The sequence below is a fragment of the Melospiza georgiana genome, chromosome 21 (assembly GCF_028018845.1).
Source record: "Melospiza georgiana isolate bMelGeo1 chromosome 21, bMelGeo1.pri, whole genome shotgun sequence".
NCBI lineage: Eukaryota > Metazoa > Chordata > Aves > Passeriformes > Passerellidae > Melospiza > Melospiza georgiana.
In genome coordinates this window covers 168,157-195,453 of record NC_080450.1, presented here as the reverse complement: position 1 = coordinate 195,453, position 27,297 = coordinate 168,157, and the positions used below count along the sequence as shown (strand labels likewise).

At 42.0% G+C, this 27,297-nt stretch overlaps 1 protein-coding gene across 1 annotated transcript in view; it reads right to left on the bottom strand.

Moving 5' to 3' along the window:
• FASN (fatty acid synthase) overlaps positions 1–18,266 on the bottom strand; it is a 41,641-nt gene extending 23,375 nt beyond the window's left edge. Inside the window, exons 1-14 of the mRNA XM_058038541.1 lie at positions 18,142–18,266; positions 12,164–12,310; positions 11,481–11,633; positions 9,771–9,944; positions 8,734–8,934; positions 8,183–8,305; positions 7,421–7,536; positions 7,048–7,182; positions 4,208–4,667; positions 3,663–3,850; positions 2,640–2,829; positions 1,124–1,218; positions 590–724; positions 101–304 (exon numbers count right to left, since the gene is read on the bottom strand). Of these exons, the coding sequence (XP_057894524.1) occupies positions 101–304; positions 590–724; positions 1,124–1,218; positions 2,640–2,829; positions 3,663–3,850; positions 4,208–4,667; positions 7,048–7,182; positions 7,421–7,536; positions 8,183–8,305; positions 8,734–8,934; positions 9,771–9,944; positions 11,481–11,633; positions 12,164–12,290 (2,301 nt within the window). The 5' untranslated portion in view covers positions 12,291–12,310; positions 18,142–18,266. The remainder of the gene's footprint in view (positions 1–100; positions 305–589; positions 725–1,123; positions 1,219–2,639; positions 2,830–3,662; positions 3,851–4,207; positions 4,668–7,047; positions 7,183–7,420; positions 7,537–8,182; positions 8,306–8,733; positions 8,935–9,770; positions 9,945–11,480; positions 11,634–12,163; positions 12,311–18,141) is intronic.
• Positions 18,267–27,297: the final 9,031 nt, after the last annotated feature.

Here is a 27,297-nt window from a genome sequence, read left to right as displayed (position 1 = left end):
CAGAACTAGGGGGGGGGAAAAAAAAGCTGCAGTCTTCCCCAGTTTGAGGGTCATCAGACCTTCAAACTCCTTGTAACAGCATGATGATCAAGCAGGATACCTGTAAAAGAGCATGTGGAGCAATCTCTACAACAACGGCATTCTCTGGAACATGCTTCAGACCTTCATGGAACAGCACTGGATTCACGAGGTTGTTCACATGGTACTCTGCAGAGGAATTCCTAGCCAGATCACCTTGCCACTGAGATTCAGGGATAGATGTACTGATCCATCGTGCTGAGCGAGGTTTAGGGTGTGGAATGACCTACAGACAGTCAAGAAAGAAGGACAGGAGAAAGAGTTACAAGTCATAGAGAACAACAGGATCAGCAAAAGCAAGTAGCTCCTCCTTTTTGCAGGTTGATTGCTCAGGACATCCTCCTGCTCCAGGCCAAGTGATTTCAAACATCAGATCTCACAGAGGTCTACACGTTCTTCAAGAGATTTTCTCTTCCTTCTGAAAAAAGGAGTCCCCTCAAGCTGAAAATGACCTATAGGCAACCCAGGGGTCAGAGCATAAGCCATGCAAGTCATGGTTTGGCAATATTACCTTTTTCAGAGCACTGAACAGTGCTGGGGCAATAGATGCCATGTAATGGGAGTGAAAGGCGACGCCAGCACTGCGCACCTCCTTTGCAAACACACCCTCTTTCTTCAGTTTGGCTACAAACTCATTCACAGAGTCCTAAGAACAAAAACATAAGTGAACTAAGAGAGAAGCTCACAAAATACTAGGTATTTGTACATGCCCGTGTAGTCCCTCCATACCCTTCATCAGTTACCATTTAAGGGAAGCCACAGCAGTGATGAAGTTATTGCCCTTCTCAGTCTTATAATTTATCATCCTTTATGCCCATGGATAGAAGACATTTTATTACTAGCTTACTGAGGCACCAATATCACTTCCTCTCACAGACTATTTGAGTGTTTAAGTTTATACAATGTATTATGTCCACTCCACCACTTCAATCAGCTCCCCTTTTCAAGCAGCTGCACTGTAAGCAAGCTTCATGCTTTCTTCAAACTTGAACTTTGCAGGTCCTACTCACAATCCCGGTACACACTCTGTCAGTCTCATGCTCACCAGAGGCCCCGAAACAGTGACAGTGTCCTCAGAGTTGTGACAGGCTGGTACCACATTTGGAGGACAGCGTTGTTTACACTCCTCCCATGTCAGACCTGCAGAAGGAAGGCCACAGGAAAACAAAAGGGTTTCTAGTTATGAGCCTCATAAGAGGAGGAAATATTTAGTGCACAGTCACTCTGCTCAATTCAGCACTTTGCAAAATTGGGAAATACTTGCAAGAGACTGATGGGTACCTCCCTCTCCCCTCCAAAGCAATTCTGCAAAAGCTAAGAATATTTACCCTAGAGCTTTACCATAACATTTTTCACAGTTAAGATGAACACAAGGCCCAATCTTTGCACCATCCCATTAATGAATGAGGTGGGGGTAACCCCCACACTTTCGAAGAAGCTGCAGAAGTGGTTGTTTAGTCTCATGTTGCCATTAGTTTCTAGGAGCCAAGCCCATCTCTTCCCTGCTCTAGCTTGGATTGCTGAGAGACAGAAAATAGCCATACAAATCAGTAACTCTAGTGGCATGTCAGATTAAATATGAAGCATCTGGTCATAACATTACACAGATACAATTCACAGGAAGAACTTGAACTCAACATTAGATTACCAAAAACATACTATATGTAGACTTCCAAATTCTATGATAAGAGTGTAATTTATTTAATCTCAAGGGGGGAAAAAAGCTTAATTAGGTAGGTAGTCCTTTGGAGCATTACCTAAATTAAGAAATCTGAGATTATAGCAAGTGTTCTAATCCAACAGACAGCATTATACCTGCAACAACTTTTCTCCAAAGTGTTTTCAGGTTTTAATTGACCCTGCATCCAATAAGAAACAGAAGAACAACAGTGCTACCAATAATTATTTTACTTTTAAGCATGTAAGTCACTATAAAGTTGCACTACAAAGCAAAACTGCTGGGTCCAAAATTTTACCTGACAGTAGGCAAAACGATACAACTTACACAGACACAAAGCAAAGCTTGTTCAGGAGAAAGCTTATTCCCAAGTGCTATTAGGCCATAGTAAATTCCACTAGCCAGCTGGCCGCTACATCACAGTGGCTTACTGTTTTCAGATCTCATTACTCCTGCAGACAATCACAAGTCTCCTTTGGAAAAAAAATTACAAAATACCCCCAACATACATACACACACACATCTGTGTGTGTATGATACAAATCTATAGAGAGCAAAAAAATCCAATTCTTTACATTTTTACCTTGTTTTAAGGTATTATTTATGAAGCCTTTCATTGGTCACTTGGCAATAAATCTCTCCATTTCCACTTAAATTTTGGATGGTTACCAAAATCCTGATGTATTCCAGGACAGAGATCACTACCATTTTATCCACTTAAATACTTAAGAGCCTGTTCTACATCAGAAGAAAACAAAGAGGAGCATACAGTGGCCAAGATTTTAGAGACATAATAGCTTCAGAGACCAGTTTTATCCCAATGACATACAATAGAGATCAGATGCACATTCCTGTATCACTCTTTTGGTAAGGGTGTACCTACCAACAGCAGCCATTCCTCCAGGTGGCAATTTGGCCTCTTTAACGCATCGTCCCCGCCAATAAGCAGCAAGAATGGCTTCTTCATGACTTAAGGAGTTGTCTGCATAGCCACAAGCTAGTTCTCCCACTGAGTGGCCCACAATCCCATCGGGATGCAGACCTGCAGCCTTCAGCATATCAATCTGAGCAATCTGCAAGCAGAAGTAAAATTAGATTCCATGCCAGAGTAAGAAGGTGTCAGGCCTCAAAGGTACACACACGTAGCAAGTACATAATAAACTTTTTGGTTCAGACATTCTTGGCCTCACTGCTTTTGTTCTTCCCCACAACTACAGCTCCATCCTCCTTTCAAAGCAATCCCAAGAATCATCATGCAACTCCAGAATTGTCTGGGACTCTTCACAATGTAATTTTCCACTGAGAAAGTATTTCCAACGATAAAAGGCTGCCAAGAATGTATCTGTACAAAGTAAGAGGCTAAGACCAGCTTTCCAGATCACTTTAAAAGCTTGGCCTCTAGTTTATTAAGAAACCATGAATACCACATTGACACTCAGAATTATGAAGATGCTTCATTCAGCTTGACTTAGTTCATTTCAGAACAAATTTTAGAAGACATTAAATGGAACCTTGCTCCTTGGCACAAACATTTGCCTAAAACTTAAAGACATTCCTAAAGCTCTTAATGGAAGAAACTGTGTCACACATACATACAGAAACACATGCAAATCAGTTCAGACCAGTATTAGTCCAAACATCTTGTAAGAAAAAAATCAGTGAAACCAAGACTATCTATACCAAAAAGTTTGCTATGTACCTCGAAGTGGCAAAGTCTGAAACTGCCAAGGGCACAATGCACTCCCTCCTCTCAGAGAGGTATTTCCAACAGCTGCCACTTGTTGATTACACAAAACAAGCTTCCATAAATTGATATAAAGTGTTACCAGCCAAACAGACACATTAGCAGAAGGTGCTTATGTAGATTGAGTCCACTACCCCCCTCCCCTAGCCCACTGAGTCTTGCCTGAATAGCAGCTAGTCCAACAAATGCATGAACAGTGTCATCAAAAGTGCTCTCATTTGCTTGCAGCAGCAGCTCTGAGACCTTAAGGCCTGTGTTCTTCAAAGCCTGATCTGAACGCAATATAGACTGGCGAAACAGATCCAGCTTCATAAGGCTCAGGCCCATGCCTTTCCACTGTGTTCCCATGCCTGCAGGATAGGCAAGGAGAAAGTGAGCTTTTAGTAATACTCTGAAACAGGAGCAGACACAACATACTTTCCTCTGGCAGTTAAAGAATTCTAACTAAGAGCAAAGCATTGTACATTTCTTACATTCTTTAAACTGGGCACTGGTTGTTATTTGCTGGGTTTCACTATAATCAGAAGACAGTAAGTTGGAAGGTTTTGATAAAATACAGAAAACACAGGACTCCTAAACACGTCACAGAGTTGCAAAATATTTCCTCATGCTACACTGTAAAATAACATTAGAGCACAGAATACAATTGCTCAAGTCCCAGATCTAAAGAGGAATAGAAAAGCCTGGATTCAATGCTGCACACCTACCTGAGCATATGTACCAGAGTGGTCTACCAGATGCTTGAACTTGCTGAACCTCTTTTATGTCACTTTCAGTGCCAACCAGTGTGTAGCCCCTGAAGGGCATGGAGGACACAGGAACTGCAGAGATGTCGCTGAGCAGGCTTACAAATGGGCTGCATTCTCCATGTTTTCTGCTCTCTTGAATTAGTGTTTCCACAGCTTCCTGGGTTCTGCCAGAAATCTGAACCAGCCTTGGCATGTTACTAGTCTCCAGAGGTGGGCATTTGTTCTTATTTGGCCTCAGAATGACATGAGCATTAGCACCCCCAAAACCAAAAGAGTTGATACCGATAAGGCCACCTTTCACTGGTGTTGGTTTACAAACTACCTCCAGGGAGCCATCTTGTAAGGCAGGAATATCTGGATTTGGGGTATTGAAATGAAGATTTGGAGTCCACAGCCCATGTTCCAGAGAGAGAATGACCTGAAAGAAAAAACAGAATGCTCTGTGCTCCACATTGTCTCATGACACACATTCTTTTGTTACTTTTTTTACTAAAAATGACCATGTAGCATATTCTGAAACAGTTCTCTATGTTTGGATAAGGGGACATTTCAGAGAATAGCATTATTGATGTTACTGAGGTAGCAACTGCATCACCTAGGCAAATTTTCAGACCATGCAGGAAGTCAGCAGGGAAGTTGAGCGTAGTAGCATAAAGTTTAGCTTCCAGTCTCTTTCTAACTGGCAAGCCATGCAGTCTTGCTGGAAAAACAGCCTAGGTACTAAGACTATCACATCATCTTTTTTCTCTTTCAGATCCTATCCCTTTATCACTTTCCACTCCATCCCTTCCCAGTCACATGCATTCACAAATCCTCTTCCTTATTGCAACAAAATGCTCCTATCACTTGCTTTGCTGCAAAAGAATCAAGCTGAAGCACTGGTAAAGAAGTCTGCTTGATGCTTTACACCCATTTTTTTTTGTCTTCTTGATTCAAAAAAGCAGAAACAGCAGACTGGGCAGAACTGGCAGAGCCAAAGGAAAGTACTGAAACAGTGTGAGGACCAAAATATCTGTGCCAAAAAAAGCAAGAGCTCCCTTCTCTCAGTAGCTTCTCTACATACAGCTCATGACACCAAGCCCACATTCATCTGCAGAACAAGCCCAGTAAATTGCAGGCAACAAGGTCAGCTGCAAACACAGTGTGCTCTGTATGTCTGACAGCTCCTTCATCACCCCAGAATGGTCAGAGAGACATACTGTCTTGGGAACTGCTCCTTCAAGTTGACTATCAGACATAGCAGCTTACCTGGGAGAACAACCAGTATAAATATACAACTTCAACTCATAGTCAACATGTTTAAAGCTGTAAGGATTTTCATGCACACTGTCCTACACCTACAATACTATGCACTTTGAATGTGCTGCTGGTTTACACTGATATATATTGTACTTTAGGTTTGCCATGGTTTCTACCTAGGTTTGAGAGCACAGTATAGTGAGCATACCACCAGTGCCACCAAAAAGCTTTGTCTTGGCTGCAAGGCAAGTGATTAGACAGGCTGAGTAATTCAAAGATGCAGGTGAGTTTTCCCTTCCTCATCAGAATTTGACTGAAGAGGCCTCAGCAAGCCTTAGTTTCATTCCTACCTATCCATATAATTATTGGATTATCTTCAAGTCTGAAACCTGATACTTTCAAGATCAAATTTCCCGATACCTCACATAGCAGCATTTTATGGAATTCCAGAAGAAAACACTTATACAAACTGAAGACATACTGAGACAGTTACTGTCTAAGAAACACTGGTTTTGGTGTAGAGGTGGGGGGCAACAGTACCTCAAAGTTATGATCCTGTCCTGACAGATCACAGAACTACACTAAACAAACTTACATACAACACAGTATGGATTGAGAAGCTTATTTTATGACTAGGCTATCATTCTTTCTATGAGGAATGTGTCAGTCAGAGATAAAGGCTCTAAAAACCCTAAACTTTTCTCTACAGAGAGATGGACACTGCTATTGCCATGCAGGTGAGGCTACTACACAGTGAGTTGTATTTGGGTCACAAGCAACCACTTCGAAGAGTCTAAAATTCTAGCAGTGGCAGTATATGTGACTTTGGTTTGCAAGGTTCTATAGTAATAGGCTTACAAACAAGTGTGAACATTAGCTAGCTCTCTGCTAAGCAGTTTAGCAGCCAGAGCCAATAGATGACTGTCTGCCTACAGCGGTAGTTAGCAAGCTGGTTGCTAAGACAGACAGACAGACAGTTATTCATGCTGGTAGCCTCATCCCAGAGAACTCACCTGGCTTCCTGCCATCCTAAGAGAGAAGAGGAAGAGATGACACATCCCTGACAGAAAGCCAGAAGATCATCTGCTCTTTTGGCACTGAAAGCCCACATTGCCTCTCATCTTTGGTCACTGTCATCTACTCCAAACATCTAAATCTCTCTACATGTATGTGCCTCAAACCCAAATGACTTGCAGCAGAGCTCTGTTGGAAGGTCCAGTGTAAGGACTGACAAAGTAAACAACAAGGATTAACAAAAGGATCCCAAAGCCTTCATTCTGAGCAGAGCTACGCTCCTACAGAATTCAGTAGGAAGCGGGAACTGAAGTGTGTGAACACAGCAGAGGGCCACCTAAGCATCTGGTGGTTTGCAGGACAGCCACATGAGCTTTTAAAAGTATTCACATGTGAGGCAAGTAGTTAATGAGAAACATCTGAGTTCTTATAATTATCAGTGAACACCCTAAATCAATGCAGATTTTCCCTAAACCAAACAAACAAAACCCCACACACTGGTGTTACCCACCATCCCGAATTTTCCTTCTCAAGTCTCCTGTTACCTTAGCTAATGCAGCAAGCCCTGAGGCAGGCTCTGGATGACCCATATTTGACTTGGTTGATCCGATCAACAGTGGCTCCCGCTCACAGTCACAGAATATACTTGTAATGCTGTTTACTTCCTGTGGATCTCCAACCTAGTATGAAGAGAATCAGAATGGCTATTAGCCAGCACTTCCAAAACACACCCCAAAAGAGAAATCTGAAAGATTATGGTGTTTGGGCAAAGTCCAAAAGTTGTGAAGCAGAATATACTCTACTAATTGGTAGAAGGCAAAAGGATTTTACTTTGGGAAAACAAAGAATAATTTAATGGAAAGTGTGGCAAGAAATGCAAGGGAAGAAAACACTCAGTCCTTAAGGGACCATGCTGACCTTGGTGCCTGTCCCATGAGCTTCAATATACTCCACTTCTTCAGGTTTGACACCACTTTCGCTGTACAAAGATCTGATCAACTTCTCCTGCATCTGTCCAGATGGGAATGTCACACCTAGGATCAAAATTGCCATCAATTCCACTCTCCTATCAGGTACTTCCTGTTCTGATTTTAGCATCCTTTCATTTACTTTAGGCTGCCAGGTCTCTCCCCAAAAACCAAACTAAAGACCTTTTCACCATGTTCTTAGCACCAAACTCTCAGGCTCTTTGTAAGAAGAGCAGAGAAACCAGGAATTAACTTAAAGCAATGAGTTGGGCTAGGGTGGAAAGATACTGGTTAACAGAATACTAGATTTCTAGGTTAAGTGGAACACGTGAAGCTTTCTGTCACCACAATTGGAGAGCAGGAGAAGCTGGACAACAGCAGGGTAAGAGCTTTACAGTTATAATACTATACCTACATTTCTACCATCACTGCAGAAGTTACTGCAGAGATGTTTAAGGAATGCTGAACTAGTAAGAGAACACTGCTGTTACTTCAGTAAAAATCACCGCTTTTCTCCTTTAAGTTTCTTACAAAACAGGGTCCTGAACTTTGCATTATCAAAACCAGAAAATGAAAAAAAAATCCCCAAACACAAAAAAAAAAAATATTCTAAAACATCTAAAGAACGCTACAACAGACCATTTTTTATGGCCAAGACTCTAGACTGAACAGTTCTGTAGGTATCTCACAAGGTAGGTAGCTCAAGACCTACCTTGCTCCTTAAAGCCATCAGTGTTAACTCCAGCATTTATAACTGTGGCATAGATCCTCTTAGCCATAGATCTCTTGGTCAAAAGAACAACAACAGCAGCTTCAGAGCGACAATATCCATTTCCTGAGAACAGAGAGGGAACAAGTCATAACTTCTGCTTTGCCTTGTAAAATGTTGCCAAACACCATGCAGGAAGATTACTGCTTAAAACAGACTGTTTTGAGAATATGACATATCTATTTCTTTTAAAGAAAAATGTCATGACCTAGAAAGATACAGTGCTCAACATAAATTTCACAACAGAAATTTTCCATCAAGAGACAGCTAATTTTTCTCCAGAGGCAGAGGGATGAACCATATGTATCAATTTCTTCCTCACAGTTAATTTTCCAGGTTCAATAGAAGATGCAACATAGATCAGGGTATGGCCCAAACAGTGCACATTGGAACAACTACAAGGTTAGCTCTTTGCTGTATTGAAAGAGTAGCTGGTCACAGACTGTACAGTAAGTTACTCTCGTACAACATAAGCTTTTGTACTTATGCCTTACCTGAAGCATCAAAAGCCTTGCAGGCACCATCAGGACTAAGCAGACCCAGTTTCATGAACTGCACAGATGTGTTGGGTTTCAGCAAGAGGTTCACCCCGCCTACTAGGGCTGTACTGCATCGCCCATGACGAATTGCCTTATAAGCGTTTTCCAGAGCAACGAGACTAGAGGAGCAGGCTGTGTCAACAGTGAGGCTTGGTCCTTAAAAAACATAAGGAAAAACAACCTTAATATCCTAAATTCTTCTCCAAAGATGACAGGATGGGATTACAAGAAGCATATTAAAAACAATGTTAAATAAGAGTTGCTTCAGAACATAGCACATAAACCTGATGCCATGGGAGGCTAGAATCACCATCTCTGCCTACTTAGAAGGTATAGCATGAGAAAAGTGGGAAAAAATTGTGAACAGATCTGCTTTAAGGGCATTTTAAAAAATTCTGTCTCTCCATCAAAAAGAGAACGCAGCTTTACAGGCAAGTCTCATCTAATTACCCATTCTCGTCAATAAAAATCCCTTGTCCTTCCTGATGCTGCCTTTGCCATCATCTCTGTTCTCTGCTGCAATCCACATCAACTACCATTTCTCCATTCCCTTCAATACCATACATGGACTGAATCATACCCATACTGGCAATTGCATCATTTCTGTGGCTCACCTACTTCTTCCACTTTACATAAAAAAAAACCCCAACTGCTACAGTCAATAGCAGTCTATCTCTGGTCTAGCTGACTTCCACACATCTTGGTACCAAACAGCAGTCCAAAGGCCATAAAGGCTTCCTGACATCACCACCTTTCAAATGAACACCAGCAGCAGCAGCTCAGTTATAAAAAGCCTTACAGGGAGTCCTATCATATAGTCACTACATATTTTTTACTTTTCATATGTAACTAAGAACAATTACATGCTATTTTCTCTTTCCAAAAGGGATCTGTGCCATAATATCCATTCCAGTCCTCTACAGAAACTGTGGTACAATCATGTTGAAACTGCAATTGCTGATCAGCATCAACAGGTTTGGGGGGACACTTACCTTTAAAGTCAAAGAAGTAGGAAATCCTGTTGGCAAGCATAGCACGCTGACAGCCAGTCATACTGTATCCCAAAAGCTCTTCTGGATCTTGGCTAAAGGCTTCACCAGCCTCTGACCCACTGCAACCAACCCATACACCTGCATCTGTGCCACGGAGGGTGCCCGGATTAATACCTATGGGGATTGGAAGGTAGATTACAGTAAACAAAATGAAGGGCAAACTGGGGAGATATCAGGTTCACTTGCATCAGTTTCCCAAAAACTTTTTATTGCCCCTTTCTGGCAGGCCTGCAGCATTGTTCCCTTACCCTTACTAACCTTTCAACAGTTTCAACTGCAGACCTTACATGTCTTACTTCAGAGTCCATCAGAAGTTTGGTATTGGCCTCCGCCAGAACATACTTTGCCCTGACAAAGCTTTTCAGCCTAGCTGGGCATTGCTAGAGTCTTGTGCAAAAAAGTGCATGGACTACGAAAAGTACAAATGCTGACAGGAGAAGCTAACTGTTGATTTCCAGTAGAGAGAAAAGGAGCAGACTGAATGGGAGAAAAATCACAGCACATGAAATGTCATGTGAGCACATCAGTATCTATCTCCAGCTGAGATCTGGAGTACAAGACAGACATGAGAATTCTTAAGTATAAAACCAGCCAACAACCAGAACAAGAAACAACTTTGCTCTAAAAAAAACACATAGCAAGGTCTACTGTCAGAAACCTCTGCTGTTTCTTCGCTATGCTTAAGGCGTTCTGGAGACAAATATTCAATCTCTAGATGGGGGCTTACAAGCAGAGAAGCAAAAATTCATTTCAGTAAGTCACAGAATGTTAAGTGTTGGAAGGAACCTTAAAAGATCATCTAGTCCCAGCCCCCACTGCCACAGGCAGGGACATCTTACACTATACCACACTGCTCAAGACCCTACCCAACCTGGCCTTGAACACTGCCAGGGTTGGGGAACCCGCAGCCTCCCTGAACAACGTCTTCCAATACCTCACCACTCTAACAGTAAAGAATTTTTCCCTTATATCTAACCTAAATTCACCCTCTTTCAATTTGTAACTAGTCAGTACTAGTGAGGTGGTTCCAACTTTTTCCCTATCTGCTTATGTTCTGACAAGAAACTAATTAACATGAAGAATAAACTTCTTGGCTCGGTGGATAAGTAACTCAAAATCTCAAAACACTGGCAGTGATAGAAGAGAGAGACTCCTATTTCTGAAAGCACACTTCCTAGGAAAGCCTTCTTTAGGAACAGATCAAATTCTAAAGGCTTTCCAAGAATCTGGCCATTAGACAGGAATACATCAGGCCATCTGTCATTCTTTTAGACCATGCATGAGAATTCTAATCAAGACATCCTTATTTTCCTTTTACAAAGGAATTATTATGGAATGTTAGGGTAGAGAAAAACAGAAAAGCTCTAGAACCATGGACTGTTGAAGTCATTCTGTCATACTGGTTGTACCATATAATACAGGTACAGATTTGCTAGCAGTCAGCACTGATTTCTTTGTTTGCGTTTCAGAGACAACAGCTTTGTTGTAACCCTTATACTGGGATCTAGAACCCCACAGCATGTCTTGGATCTCCTCTCTAATGTGATGGCTTTCCCTTGTCAGAGTTCTCATCACACAAGTGCATGTCTACACCTGTTACAGAGAGACAATACAGCTTAATTCTCCCTCTTCAGTCATTCAGCCACTTACCTCCATCCAAAATAGCTTCATAAGAAACTTCCAACAACAAGCGAAGTTGGGGATCCATTGTGTTAGCTTGTTTGGGGTGAACCCCAAAAAAAGAGGCATCAAATTTGCTTAGATCCTTGAGCTTTCCATTTCTCTTGGGCAGTCCATAAATTCCTGGGAAGAAAAATTTGACAGAGTCCCAAAATCCATAAACGGTGAAGTGGCTACAAGCTGAGAGACAGTACAGAATGACCAGAATGACCAAAGTTGATTTTCAATTACACATGAAACCTTACTCCCATGTGCAGTACTCAAGAGGGTTGCATGAGTATCTACTGACCTACCTCATCTGGGAATGAGAATGCTGCATTAGCAAAAACAATTTTAATTTTTAGGATTCCCCTGGATATAGCAGCAAAAGACACCTATCCAGTTTAACCATTTTTACTTTGGCAAGTTGTACCAAGCACATATAGTCTAAACAGTGGTTCCAGTCAGTCACCAATTAAAAGAAAAAGAAAAGCTGCTTTTGACTTCTGCAAATCACTTCAAAAAAGTATTCTGTTACTGAATTTCTCGATGATTTACCAGAAGTTAATTCATGTCTGGAAGGATTTCAATCTCATAAATTCTCTTTTCATAGGATAATTCCTCTAAAACACTCAGAACTCAGGGCTCCAAAAGGAGGGACAATAAGCACTCACCTGGTTTCCACCTCCGATCATCCTCTGTGACCATATCAACTCCATTAAGCAGGTTTTCCCAAAACTCTTGCAAGTTGTCAGATTCTGGCAGCCTTCCTGCAATGCCTGCAATCACCACGTCCTCCATCTCTTAACTTCTCCCTGTTGCTGAGATCCACAAAGCAACAAGGCTAGTAAGATTTCACACAGAGGAAAGTATATGTGTCTTGTCTTCTTGACATGTTGTGACAAACAAGCATATTTGCAGGAACACCCACACAGGAACAACCCACGGAGTCTCTACTATTAAAATAAAAAGAAAAAGACATCCCAACTAATCAAATGGACCATAAGACCTGTGGGGTTGATAAGGATGAAAAAAAAAAACGATCCTGAAGGAGCATCAGGCTCAGAGAACCACCAGTTTCTGTATGACAATCAGAAAAGGAGTAAGTCTACCTCTACTAAATGTGGAGCCTCTATGAAGTCAGCAGAGAAGAAAGATTAACATGCTGGAGCACAGGTGGGTGGAGAAATTATGAAATACATATAGTAAAATACATAATTACAAGGCAAACCTAACAGGTAGCAAAACAAGTTCTACAATCATTCCGAAGTTGAATGCTAACTTGAGAATCAATAATCAAAAGATTTGTTGGATGTGAAAAAAAAACCAACCCCAAACAAACAAAACTACAAGACTGCACAAAACCACCCCCCAGGTAAGTAACACAACCCTAACCCCCCTCCATTAACTCTGAGCAAACAAAAACCTGACTAAAAACCCCAAACCAAACCTATCAAACAACAAAAAAATCAAACAACTCCCCTATAAACACACAGAGGAGAAAACCCACACAAACCACAAAGATTACAGTACAATTCAGGATCATTTTAAATGTTAAAACCAAAGAATTAAGTGTTACATCTAAAGTGTTTCCTAACTGGACCCTGCACTGCCACATATTTAAAGAACTGTGAATGTGGTACTGACTGTATGATAGAGAGTGGTGCTTTAAGATATGCTTTGGCAGAACAGATCTGGAATACATACAGGATGAAAACCATCAGCTATTGTCCCAAGAAATTTGTATTCAACACCCCAATCTCAAATACCACAGGAGAGCATCATGCTGCATAACATAGCATGGCAGGGCACCTGTATCAGACCACAGCACCAAATGACAGCTCGTATAATACACTCCTTTATCTTCTACTACAGTAAAAAACATATTAACAACTAAGTAGAGAGGAGGCAAGTTAACTTGATGTTTAAGTTAAATTCAAATTATAATTTTAGATCCTAAGTAGACAAGTTAAAGGAGTAGTGGAAATACCCATATATATGATGGGAGCTTTTTAAAATATGAAAATAAATAAAAGTTGCAGCTGCAGGAACCAAAGAGAAAGTAAACATTCACAGTACTTTCTTAAATAATCCTTCTGGTAAGCAGAGGCAAACTATTCTTTAATGCATGGGATTTTAAACAAGTAAAAAACACAAAAGAAACTAGGCATTCAAACAACTGCACGTCTGCCTTAAAACCTTTGAAGGAAAAGGTTTGTTATGAAAGATCTGAAGTTTGACTTCCATCAAGTATTATGCTGCATAGTGGCATGCAGGCCCATTGCTTAAGTGCTGCTGGGGCTTGATCATCTTCTCCAAAATACAGCACTAATGGAGTCTCTCTGATGAGTGCTTAGTGGCTGGTTTTCCAACTCAGGATGTTTCATTTGGGCATTGTTTTGCAGCCTCTTTTGGGACTTCCTGATGCCTTTGAGCAAGAAACAGGCCCCTCTTCCATCCACGGACTACACTGCTCAGGCACAATGACACTTTCCCATAGCTGCACGAGGTTGCTGGGCTGTGCAGAAGGAAAGCAGAGCCTCTGTACAGCTGAGGTGTAGCTCTGCCAGAATGTAACACCACAGAGGCTGCCCGATTTCTTTCACCCTTCTTTCCTTCAGCAGTAATCCTGATTCACATCTGTGGAGTAACTGTGGAATTATGCAATACCTAACACCGAAGCAGAAGAGATGATTACTTCACCCAGTCCATTCCTTCTGGGAGCAGAAACAAGTGCTCCCACAAGGACATCTTGGATTTCTAGGTCTTGTGTCAAACACCCAAGCAACAGAGGGTCTATTCAACTCTTGTTCGTTTATAAAAAAAAACAAAAACATTAAGGGCCAAATCGAGAAAAGCCCTTACTGAGAAACTAGTCCCCAAAACTCAAGTCGGTAGTAATAGGCCCAGTCCACTCAGAGCTGAAGAGCTTTCCCACTCACACAAAATTAGCAAGTCAGTTTTATTACTGGCTTCATCACTGTACCTGTGAAAACCAACCAAGGGCCACAAGTCAACTACACTTTCAGCATTTCTGTGCTGGGGCAGGGAAAGAGAGATCTTGGGCACAAAGTGTACTATGTAAGTTTAAGATATGAGATACAAGAACGATAACTTAAGTATGACCCAATTTTATACCTCAGCTCTTTGGGTGATGATCTCTAGGGAGAGAAATATAATTTCTGTTTCAGGGGACTGAAACATGACTTATCTGATTGTTCCTTCTCATCCCACGTCTCTTTTCCGGAAGTATCAGAAAAACTCTATCTGGGTAAAACCAATCCACAAAACATTGCTTTCAGACAGTGAAGTAATGAAATTCATTAACCAAACAATTTTTGCCAACTTGTTTTGAATGTAGTTGAGCAAGACTATGTCAAAGGTGGAGAAAAAGATGTTGCAGTAATCAAAATTAGAAGAATAAGAGCCAAGAAGATAATTTTAACTTGGGTAAGAAGAGCCACAAATTAAAATATTTTAATACACAAAGAACCAGAAAGATTCAGACTTGCCACAAAGAGCTCCAAATGCATACATCTAAGATAAAATAAAAATTATGGATTAAGCAGCAGACAGCAGAGAGCATCTGCTGTTGAAAAACAAGAGTGGTCAGAAGAAAAGTCATGAATATTAAGCCATCCCCAATTAAACAGCGATTACAGTAGTTGTTACAGTTACCAACAATGTTTTCAGTCTTCCTTGACAAATAGTAAGCAGGTAAACCATTTTAAAGTTGATTGTCTTTGCCCCCAAATGATGTATTGCATTATTATTTTACTTTATTAGAGACGTGTTTTCCATAGAGCATTTTTTGACTATACGCAGCAACACAGTACATTGACAGATTTTCAAGTATAGGGCATAGCACAGATCAAGAAAGAACATTTATTTCTGCAGATGTTCTAAAGGAGATTAGACTACAGAAAACATACAAACAGACTGCTCCTACTACCTCTGATGAGTGAAATGTTCAAAAGCAACAGGTCCAAATAGGAGACAAGATAAAGAGGGACAAACAGGAGTCTTCTGTTTCTTAAGGCTGTATTTTCTGAATCCAACCAGACATCTACCATTTTTCTTCCTCAGTTTATCTTATGCGTTTGCTTGAACTGAGTTTGTGAATTCTCCTCAGACAGCTAGCGTTTTTGAGTGGAGAGAAGCAAACACACTGCAGCCGACCTTCCCTCCCTTCCCCTCGAAGTATCAGTGCAGTAGACACCTCAGTTAAGCCTAAACTACCATCTTGTTGGATTTGCACAATATTTTTTAGCAATTCTATTGTGTTGCTGACTCATTCAGTTTGTGACTAGTAATAACTAACAATCCCTTCTGGTATCAAAGCAGCTCTTAAGTTGAAATACTGTTTTCTATTGCCTTTAAAACATTTTTTCCAGTCCCTCACTAACTGGGCACCAAAAATTAATTCTAAAAGTATTAACCATCATTTTCTACCATCCCTGGCAGCTGTACAACTTTTTTACAATACTTTTCTCTACTGCTTCCCTACAGAAATTACCCTCGGACCATTAAGCATATAAGCTTACAGAGAGAAAGAAAAGCCAAAAAATCCAAAACCAAAACACAAAGTGAAGGTATAATCTGATGCCTTTGCCCGCTCATACCTGACTTGCTACATAAACTTATTCTGCTGTACCTTGTTCACCTAGGGTTTGGTGAAGAAAGGAAGGGGAGAGGGAGGGAGAAACAGCTGTTTGCAAAGAAATGATAAATAAAACCCAAATCTTGTTTTGCCTGATGCACATTTCCTTTTCTTGGGATCAAAGTATTTATTTCACTGTTATTTTGATAGCTCTCATCATGGCGTAACAGAATCCTTAAAGTTAGTTCTGCTATTGTTTCTAGACAGTCCAAATCTTCACCTTTTCTGGATCTCTCATTATTGTAAAATGAAACACTCATGACTCCTCCATAGCTTTCCTCAGCACAGATATTGACAAAAGGACTGTTTTCTTTGTTTTTCAGTATGATTATATCACAACCCAGGTTTCCTAATCTCTGGCTATCATTTCTAAAATTTGTAATAAACTGTCCTTACACAGAAACTGCACTTACAAAGAGTTATAATGCTTGCCTCCAAAAACCCCATTCACAGAAGAGAGGCAAACACAGTCTGGCTTTCATTCTTTTGACAGCATTTGGCTACCATCAATCTGTATGTTACAGATTCAATTTAACAAAGACCTTTCAAATGCCTCTGCTTCAGGTAAGTATTTGTCCTGTCAACCGCAACACAAATGAAAAGCAGTAGATTGTGTTTATATTTAAAAAGCACTACTTAGGGGGAAATGCAATGTAGTTCAAATCTGTAACTGGAGAAAGAGTAAGTTAGGCTTTATTCGTGGAGTCAACACAGCTTGGTTGATTCCCAAGTTGTCAGAAGTTATAAAAATCTAAAGTCCCCAGTATGACTATATCACGTTTGTAAAACAGCTGTTCATAACCGCCCTCATTCTCTGAATTCACCCACTAAATGCAGCCTTTCACAATGTACTATTCTTTTCACTTTGTTTCAAGAAGGATAGAGGCTGCAGGAAAAGGTGAATCCTTTGCTCACGTGGCTTGAGGTTTCTTCTCCCATTTTTTAAGACAAGACATGCTCCAAAGCCCCCAAAGGTGGTCTGACGGAGCAGGCAATTTACACACCCTTAATACTGCCTGTTTAAATTTAAGCATCCAAATACAGCTATTAGCCAGGACAATACGCATTTTGTATCTTATAGGGCTGTATTCCAGGGAAGGAATTCGGACTAAGAACCAAGCAGGTGCAAAACCAACCAAAGAGAGAAGAAGATCACATTCCTAATAGGAACGCATCGTCAAATCCATACTGGTGTACGATCACCGGGCTATTTCGTGCGGGCCGCTGGTTTATACTGAAGTGGGAAAGAACAGTTTAGCAATACACACGGCACGTTTTCTCAGATGGATTCCCAGAACCTATTGGCGAATCTCCCTTCCCAATATCGAGCGCCGATATCCTCCCGCACAAGCTTCTTCAGCCTGCCAGGACCGTGCCTTCGCGCTAACCCGGGACGGCGTGCAGAACGCGGCCCCGCTGCCCGGGCAGAGCGGCCCGTGCGGCCCTGGCGCCCACTCGAGGCCGTGCGGAGCTCGGCGCCCGAACTGCGGCAGCGCGAGGCCACCCGGCCCGCGGCGGGCGCGGCCCCTCACGCAGCTGCTGCCGCCGGGCGCGCGCGAGGACTGCGGACAGCGGGGCCCGGCCGCGTTCCCGATCCCGCACGGCCCGGCTGCGGGAGGTCGCGGCCGTGGCAGCGGGACGGTCCCCGTCCGCCACCAAGATGGCCGAGCGCCAGCACCACAATGCAGCCACCTTGCCGGGCGGGCGGAGTGCGAGACTGCGGCGCGGTAACCGGCCGCTGAAGTGGGGGCCTGTCCCCAGAACGACCGCGGTGGGCCACGGGAGAGCGGCCCGCAGCAACAGGGCGCGGCAACCCCAGGGCCGGGAGCAGAACCTTCCGGTCGTGCGGACCGAGCCCGCGGACTCGCACCGAACCCAGGGACCCTAATCGGCTACCCGGCGCAGAGGGCAAGATGGAGCCTCCCCAGCGCACCGGCGGGGCGCAGCGGCCCGCGGAGCCTGGAGCAGAAGCTGCCGCTCTCCCGCCGATACCTGTACAAGTGCGGATGGCTTCGTGTCGGTAACACTCTGTCGTCAGCTCAGTGCGGGATCGAGATGCTGCGGGGTGGACGCTGCGGCGGCGGGTGCCGGGCTGCGCACGGCCGATACTCCGCGCTCTCCTCACTATCTCCCTCTAGCTCCCACTCCTATTTAAGCAGTCGCCACCTCCAGCGGCCACGCCACATGGGCTGACAGTTTACGCCTCGCCGCAGTCCAATGAGAGCCGGGGCAGGGCCGCCCCGGTCAGACCCGGGGTGATGCCAACCCCTGTCCGCCAGAGCCGCTCCGCGGGAGGAGGGGGCCCTGGCCAGGCCGGGACGGACATAGGCGGGCCCGCTTGCCCTCGGGCACCGGGCCAAGCTCTCGCGCCCTGCCCCGCCCCGTACTGGAGGCCGTGGAAGACTAGGCGCTGCGGGCGTGCCTGGCTTTGGCCTGGCCTGGCCGGGGACGCGGCAGCGCCGACCCCCCGTGGGCGCGGACCTTGTCGTGTCCCTCTCCCACCTCCCCGCGGGTAGGTACACTGTAGGGCGTACGACCGCGCCGTGCCGGCACCGTGGCTCGGCGACTGAGGCGAAGGCTCGGCGGGCGCCAGTCCAAGCCCGGTGGGATCGCGCAGCGCCCGCGCGCATCCGCGGCGCACAATGGGAAAGGACGCGGGGCAGGACGCGCAATCCCGGGACGGCACCCAATGCGGAGGCGGGGGAACGTGGGCGGGGGCGCGGCCCTGCCAATCGCGGGCCCGCGCGGTGTTGCTAAGCGATAAGGCGATGTGGTGACGGCCGAGGGGTGGCTGGGGCCGCCGCAGAGCGAGCAGCGCCCGTCGCTCTCCGGCGGCGGCGGTCGTTCACCCCGGCGGAGCGCGGTCCCGGGGTTACCACAGGGCAGCAGGCACGCCGGCCAGGGATGCTCTGCCCCGTGCCCAGGCCCGTCGCGCCGCCCTGACTGGCGGCAGCAGAGCGAGTCCGGAGGCGGGGGGCGGGCGCCAGAGGTTCCCTCCCCGCCGTGCCCCTGCTACGCCCCCCTTCCCACCGGAACGGGGCGGGTCGCTCTGCGTGCGGGCAGCTCTCATCCACTTTCCCTTAACTTGCACTCCTTCGGTTAAACACGAACAGTAACGAATCTCAAATTTCTTGTGTATTGCCTACGACTGCCTCTCCGAAACAAAAAAGCCTTTCGGTCGGCAAATGTGGGCTTGAACACGGGGACGCAGGAAAGCCTCCCCGCCTTGTCTCTCCCTCATGGCTTTGAACAGGCTCTGGGCAGAGGCCCCGCTCCCGGGTCGCGCTTGCACTGCCGCTTCGCAATACAGCTCCATTTAGACCTTCTCGGGCAGACTTTTTGCCTTTATATATTCCTCAACATAACAGGTTTTTAACCCTTTGATAAGGACAGCAATAAGTAATGTCCTCTTTTACCTTTTCAGTACTCTGTGATCTGCTTGAATTCTCTTCTTTGTAGGCATTCTTTTCTTTGTACAATTCAATAGCGTCCACAGTAGTACCTTGCTGCCACTCTTCTAATCTGTTTCTTAGAAATCAGTGCCCAGTTTGTTAAATATTTTGGTCATAAGAGAAATATATGAGAATTTTCCTGCTGTATTTAGTACACCCTTAGCACAACCGCCCCACACAGTATGTCCATATTATTTATTATTATGCATGTTTTGTTAATTTTCATACTTACATGCTATATTCTCAGATGTACTCTGTTCAATGACTCAACTACTTTTTTTTCTACTACAAGTAAAATAAAATGAAACAACCCAGCTATCATCTTTCCTTACCTACAGTTGACTTAAGGAAACCTGTTTCTCAGGGAAACTGAATAAATTAAAGCTGCATTACTGGCAAGACGTCTGCATGAACAGGCATGCCAGTTGACATGGGAGGGGGAGTAAGTGGGACACCACACCAAACAACCACAAATAAAAACCAAAAAACCCCCCAAAAACCCAAACCAAAACAAGAAAACCCATACCAACCCCCTCCCTCCAAAAAACCCAACAGAAAACCCTCAAACAAGCAAGCAAACAAACAAACAAACAAACAAAAAAAAAAAGCCACAGAAACCTGCATACAAACCTACACAAAGGCATTTCTGAAGTCTGCAGCCCATTAGCTTACACTTAGGGTGTAAGGAATAAAGAGAAATGTTTTCCAGGTTCAGATGTAGTATTACAAATACCATGGAACAAACTGCTCTTTTATGCTGCTTTTAACATATGCACAGAATCTCATACCACCGAACTACTGTGTATCTCTGTAGGTCAATATTAAACACGTAAATAACAAAAACATTTTCAGGATGATCTACAGCTATTATAAAATCTAGAATTTACACATTGAGTTCTAGAAATAACCAGTGAGTGCTCTAACTGGTGTGATCTGGGCCAAAATTCCTGTAGTTGTTAGAAACCACTATGCTTTGTGCTACAGAAAGAACTCATTCAGGGCCTGGTTCAAGGGAGTGCATCATGTTGTCCTGGCTTATGAACAATGTTGAATCAAATGACAGGATTTTCAAGTAATGAAAACGTTTAGAAAGAAGCTCACAAGGTCTCTCAGGCCTTATATTAACTTAGCAACATCTCATGAAATTGCATATTTCTAGCATCTGATTATAATATCACTGTACCTTTGCACTAAAGCAGAATATTTTCAGCAGGTAGTACAAAATAATTAGTCCAATTCTCAAACGCTCTTCAGCATATTATCAGGTGCTGAAGAGAACACTTCCTTGCAAAGTGTATCAGGCAAGCATTTCTATAACAAAACACTCCACAAAAAAAAACCACTCATGCATAAGTAGCTCTCTTCCTTCGTTTATCCTTTTTAGATTTTATATATTTAGCAGCAACTGATAAGTATTATTCACTTCAGTGATACCACTTGCAGAATCACAGAATCTCTTAGATTGGAAGGTACCTCTTGACATCACTTAGTCCAAGCCCTCAACTCAAGGGTCAGCTGGAACAGTCTGGCCAGGCCCATGTCCAGTTGAGTTTTGAGTATCTCCACAGACAGAGACTCCATAACTCACCCAGGCAATCTGTTCCAGTGCTTGACCATCCCCACAATTAAAAGTTTTTTCTTTAATTTTTCATGTGCATTTCCTTTACTTATAGGAAAGGTCATCTCTGTAATGTTGCAGGACAGCTCAGCATTACTGGAAATGCTACAAAAATAAACGATTTTTTTAAACATAGCCAGAACATTTGTATTAGTGTCCTGGCATGATCATTACTACATAGCTATCCTTTCTTACATCACAACTCATTCAAGTTTTCTTCTAGTTTCATCTATTTTAAGACTTACTTCTTACAACATGTCTGTATTATTATGAATATATGATTCTAACATTGTAACAGTGTTTCTCACTGCTTTGAAGTCCATACATTCTCTTGTCAAGGGAAAATACAATCACTGGTGTGACAATAGAAATTTAATTTTATATTCTTTCATGCTCTCTGAACAAGTGGAAAGAGCTACAGAAGATGCAAGACTCAAATGCAATCTTTTGAAACCACTTTCTATCAAGTAGAAAGATAGCTGCACAGGATTAACGGTTGCATTGTTATTTAGAAGACAAGTAGGTTGAGGCATCCCACTTCTAAGCTTAAACCACATCTACAGTTTCTCAACAAAACATCTGCTGAAGTCCTGCAAGTCCTGCCTGAAGGCACAAGGCTTTACCTATGTGTTAACTGAGTATTTCTAAATCCATGATGCAAGAAAATCTTAATATATATAATTAAAATAAATCAGTATCAACAACGAAGATTGTAACCTCATAATGCACACAGATTAACCCTTTATTTTAGGCTTCACTGTATGAAGCAGGGTATTTGTTCTCTCTTCTGGCTGCAAATATCTCAGCCTGACATACAAAACTGAGGCTGATAATTAGACCTGATATAGAGATGTCAAAGTAAATTCATAGCAAGTGTGAACCTACAACATGCTGACAACAGAAATCAGTCTTTAATATTATAATTGCGGATTTTTGTCATGCTGGAAGAGATTTTTGGTTTTAATAGATGAGCACAAATTAAACTCCTGGATTTTAACTTCTGCTGAACTTCCAGCCTTGTTCCTCTGACTGTCAAATCTTCAGCTGATGTTTCAAGGTTATCCTTGGCTTTGACATTTTGCCAAGATTCTTCAGATTGCTTGATTGAATGTACAACTTCAAACTCCCCTGCTCAAAAAACAGACAGAAAAATACTTGGTAGTTATGTTTGTATCCAATTATGAGATTGAATAGTTGAAGAGACCTGGTCTACTCTTTTCCTCTAAATATACTGGTGCCATAGTGCCACATTATCAAAATCTTATATTACCAGGACCATTTCTGCACATAGGAGCCCAGAACAGTCCATTAAGGCTTGCCATACTGATGGTATAACACAGTATCTTCTGCTCAATCCCCCCTTCATCCGTACATGTTCATTCTCCATTAGCATCAGATTGCTTAAGAGAGGAAGACATCTGGAAGGTCAGTGTAACAGCTCAAGTCAAGCACTACCTATCTGTTCAGCTGTTTTAAAACATCATATTTTACAAGTTTACCCTTCTCTCCATTTTGAGAAAATGTTTGGATATGCACAATATAAAAGACTCAGAGGTAACTGTTGGCTTGACAAAGCTGTATTGCTACCATTATCTTTTGGGTCTTTTTTCAATCTTCTTTCATTTAGGAAAGCATTTAGTATGTAAATATTTGGTTTTGTTATTTAAAATATCTGTCTGTACAAAAATGACTAACTCAAAAAGAAACATCTTTGTTTAGGAAGCAGTGGGACTGGTCTTAATACCAGTCAGAGTGCATCTTGCAATTCTCACATAATTCTCCAAAAACTATTATCTCCAACTAACTGAACTTCAGTCTTATCACAGGTTTCTTTAGGTAAGATAAGTGGAACTGTTCATTCACATTATTCACTGTAAACTATAGATAATATTTACAGGTGTTTGGCTCCGGGCACTTAACCCTTATTTTTCAAGTCATTGAGACTTTAACTTCAGATTTTCTATGGAGAGCCAAAGCGGACAGCAGAAGTAATCACAATAAATCTGTGATGACACACCCCACAGTATTCTGTACTAGTTTAATTTTATAAGCATCAGTCTGCAGTCCTAGATACTACTCAATCACAGCAATAAAAGGTGCACAAATTGACAAAGATCAGTTACTAGTAGGAGAAAGTAAATTTACAGTCCATTGAACATGGTAAAAAGTCTAAACAAAATTCTACATAACAGGAAATACAGCATGTTCCTGAATTATGGAATGGATTGATCGATTGAAGGTTTATAGCTCTGTGCAATGCATGACACTGTGGCTAATGTCAAAACACGACACTTTTCAAAATAATTTTTATACACTGGCTTAGCTTGAAGCACATGTTCACTCATGTGTGTGATCTCTGCACTGAATCAGCTTGGTGACAAAAGCTCAGTGGACTCCTGAGCTGTGGATGCGATATCCTGTGGTTCAGCTTGCCACCTAGTGGTTTCCTACAGATGTAGAAGGTATGGAAGAGGATGCTTGGAGCCCATGAAGATCGTTGGGTGTATTTTCCTGCATGGGAAATGGACTTTAATCATTTGAATGCCTCTCCCACATCTGGCAGATAAGAAAGCAGAATTTCACAACAACAACCATTTTAAAAAGTGCAAGCAGCAGTGTCTGAAAGGTATTGCTTCGAAGATTACTGTCTTGAACAGGAACAGCGGTAGAATAATACTACTTCTTGTGGGTCGTCTAAATAACAGGAATGAGCAGATCCAGTGCTCCATAGCACACAGTTAACACTGCTTACAGACAGTCTGTTTTTTAAAATACTCAGTTTTCAAGGGCCTTTTGTATTCACCCAAGAGGATAACTTTCAGAAATTAATGTGGGAGGCCTTAATTGTGTAATTCTAAAGGCAAAGTAACCAAGCACCAATGGATGACTGCATCCCTTCCTGTGAAGACTTCTGTATGCTTGTCTCCTGTCATTAGTAGAGAAACTACAGTTGTAACTAGTAAAGGCTTCTTAGTTAGGTATTTGGAACAACAGCACAGAATACAAGCATTCCACATGGCTATTTTTAAATTTTGGACTGTAAAAAATGTGTACTAACACAGAAATTTAAAATCAACCACCGCAATCTTTTAAGGTTAGTTCCAAAAATTAGGAAAAGATAAAGAATCAATACCCAGAATTAGAAATACTCTTTAAATGCCATAGCTTGGTTTGCACACCAATGAAAAAACACACCTAATTTACAAGCCTGCAACTTACTTCACAAGTGACCATGGCAAGCAGAGCTAGCAAGATCATAGCTAAGATCTAAACTGCTTTTGAAAATGGAACTAAGTGTTTAGTGTATTGAAATGCTTAACATATCTTCCATTTGATGTGTGCTAACTTCAGTCAGAAATGAACATTCATAGATTTTTTCCCCTCAGGATAAAAGATATATATGCAGGCATGTTGTATAGGCAAACTGAAATTTCCTCAGATGGAAGTTTCATTTAAGAAATTTGTCACTAGATATTTGCTTATGGCTAACAGTGCTTCTGAAGGAACACCAACTCAAACAAGTTCCTATTCAGGAGAAGAACACAGAAATGAAGAAAATGTAGCTAGGGCATTAGTTAATATTTGTGAAACACTTCAAAGATGAAGTTTTACGTAATGCAGAAAAGAGATCATGAGTTTTTCTCTGATTGGAGCTGGAATGAAGCCCGAGCCAGAGCACTGTTTCTCTTTGTTAATATTTTACCAGATTCTTTCTCTGGCCAGCTTTTTACCCACATGGATTGCTCTTAGAACTGTCAGTGATGTCAAAGCTGTTGAAATTCTGTCTAGTGTGGAAACACTTAAGATAACTTTTGATCCATGAAGTGTGGAATTTCAGACAACAGAGCTTTGCAAGTTACAGTGAGAATTACAGTACAAGAAACTCCCCAATCTAAACTCAAGCAGTAAATAAAAAAGTTACTTTACCCCAAAGCAGCTCACTCCTTTTCTTTGTTAGGCTACAATGTAAACCCAAATTATTAAACTGAGGACAGGGTTCTGAATACTTGTGGTGGTGGGGTGTGGGATGTGAAAATACAAAGTTTCATCTATACTAAATATGTATAAGTCAAATGACTAGTGGGGACACAGCTTGCCTTACACCCATATTCCCCCTGCACTGACCCATCCTCTGCTAACCCAAGGATAGCTGATTGGAGCTGATAAGGAGCATTTCACACAGTACCACACAGAACCCTTCACAGTACTGGCTTCATGCTAAATGCATTATTACAGCTGAACTTCTATAGGTGATGTTTGCTTTTTTCCCCTCGGAAAAACTGGTAAGTATCTTCAATAGCAAATAGAATAGTAAACTTGTCAAGATAAACAGAAGAAAATAAATTTCCATTTTCTAAATGTTTTACAAATCTTCCCCTCCTCCTGCCTGACATTTCCTCTAAAATCAAAAAAGGCTCTGCTTTCCTTTGAGGGAGGCTTGTTGTCAGCATTCAAGGTGCATATGATGTGGATCACCGATCAAAATCTCCACCTGCTCTCAAACTCTGGGATAGAGCATTTAAAAAGTAAAGAAATACAGAGGTGCATTTCTTATTTGTACAGCCTATGCATCCTATGTAGTCTTTTAATATCATCATGGCTTGTATCTGTCTATCTCTAGGAGGTTCTTTTTCTTTCAATAATACAGAACAATAAAAACCCCTAAAGAAGGGACCTATGATCCTTCTAAACATCTTCCTGCTACTTATCTGCAGAATTAACATACAAGCTATGAAATCCATCTAATTTTTACAGTAAACTGAAAATTAGCAGGTAGAGTAAGGAGAGAGAAAATTAAAATATCTCATAGCCTTTTGACTTGCTTGGAAGCTTACACAAGGTCTGAATTTGATGGTGAAATGAATAAAGTATATTAACAGTCCACTTCAGTAATTAAGATGTAGTCATTAACTCTTCAAAACACATTTAGTCATTGCATTGTGTAATAGGTTGGAAATACAACAAATTGCAGGGCTTACTTGACATGCCAACCATTTTGAGTGCCAATAGGCTGTTTGGTACATGTAACATGAAAAAAATGAAACTGTTTAACAGGTTCAGAAAAATAATTTTCAAGCTACAATTCGTTTCACCAGAAATTCCCACAAAACACATCTACTGATGTTACCAATTTTGACAGAATTGAACTTGGGAAAAAAAAAAAAGGGTTTGAATAAGCAAACTAACTTGCATGCTTTGCTGCAAATCATTTTTTGCCACTGAGCTTCCAAGTCTCTGGACGCGTCACTTGCACCTGAAAGCCCAGCTCCAAGTCACTCTGTCTCAATGACAGTGGTTTTAAACAGGAAAGATTGAATTCATTTCCATAGCTCAGGCCTGAAAAATAATACAAGCCTCTGCTAAAAATCAGGAGAAGAATTTGAAAATTTTATATGTAATGCTTCTAAGGTGATGTTGTTCCAAAAAAAGAGAAAGATTTTTCTTTCATAATTTTTTTTCTGAAATACAGAATTCAGTCCAGTGGAATTAAGGACACCTTTTCCTGGAGGAGAAAGCTAAGCAGCAATATAGTGTGTTTAAAAATCGTATTCTTGCAATGCAGTATTTCTGGGCCTGCACGGTTGAGTAAGAAGTTCCACTGTGGTATGCCTCATATAAATCTGGATGCAGAGATCAAATTAAACTTGGTCTTAGGAAAATATTATCCCTTATTGATTCACATTTCACTTGTTCCACGTTGGCAGTATCCTCTGTCCCTTTTGCTATTTCTAGATCCCTGAAAATCTACATTAAGTTTTGCAACAGTGGCTGGAAATTTCTAGACATTAAGAAACTGATGTCCTTGTAAGGCTGCCAGAGCTGTTGCATCACACATCCAACAGCACGAAACTGCATGGCACTATCAGTAATGTTTCAAAGACATCCTTCTGCTTATCCTGTCAATATAGCCTGGCCTGAAATGCTCTTCCTATTTCAGTCCTAGCCTCACAAAAAAAGCATGAGAATCATAAATCTTAGCACTATGTCCATTCCAGTCCTACAGGTCTGTCAATGCACATTACTTTGTCCCTGCAATGCATTGCTGTTGTGAATAAATACACTTATAATCCACTCTTC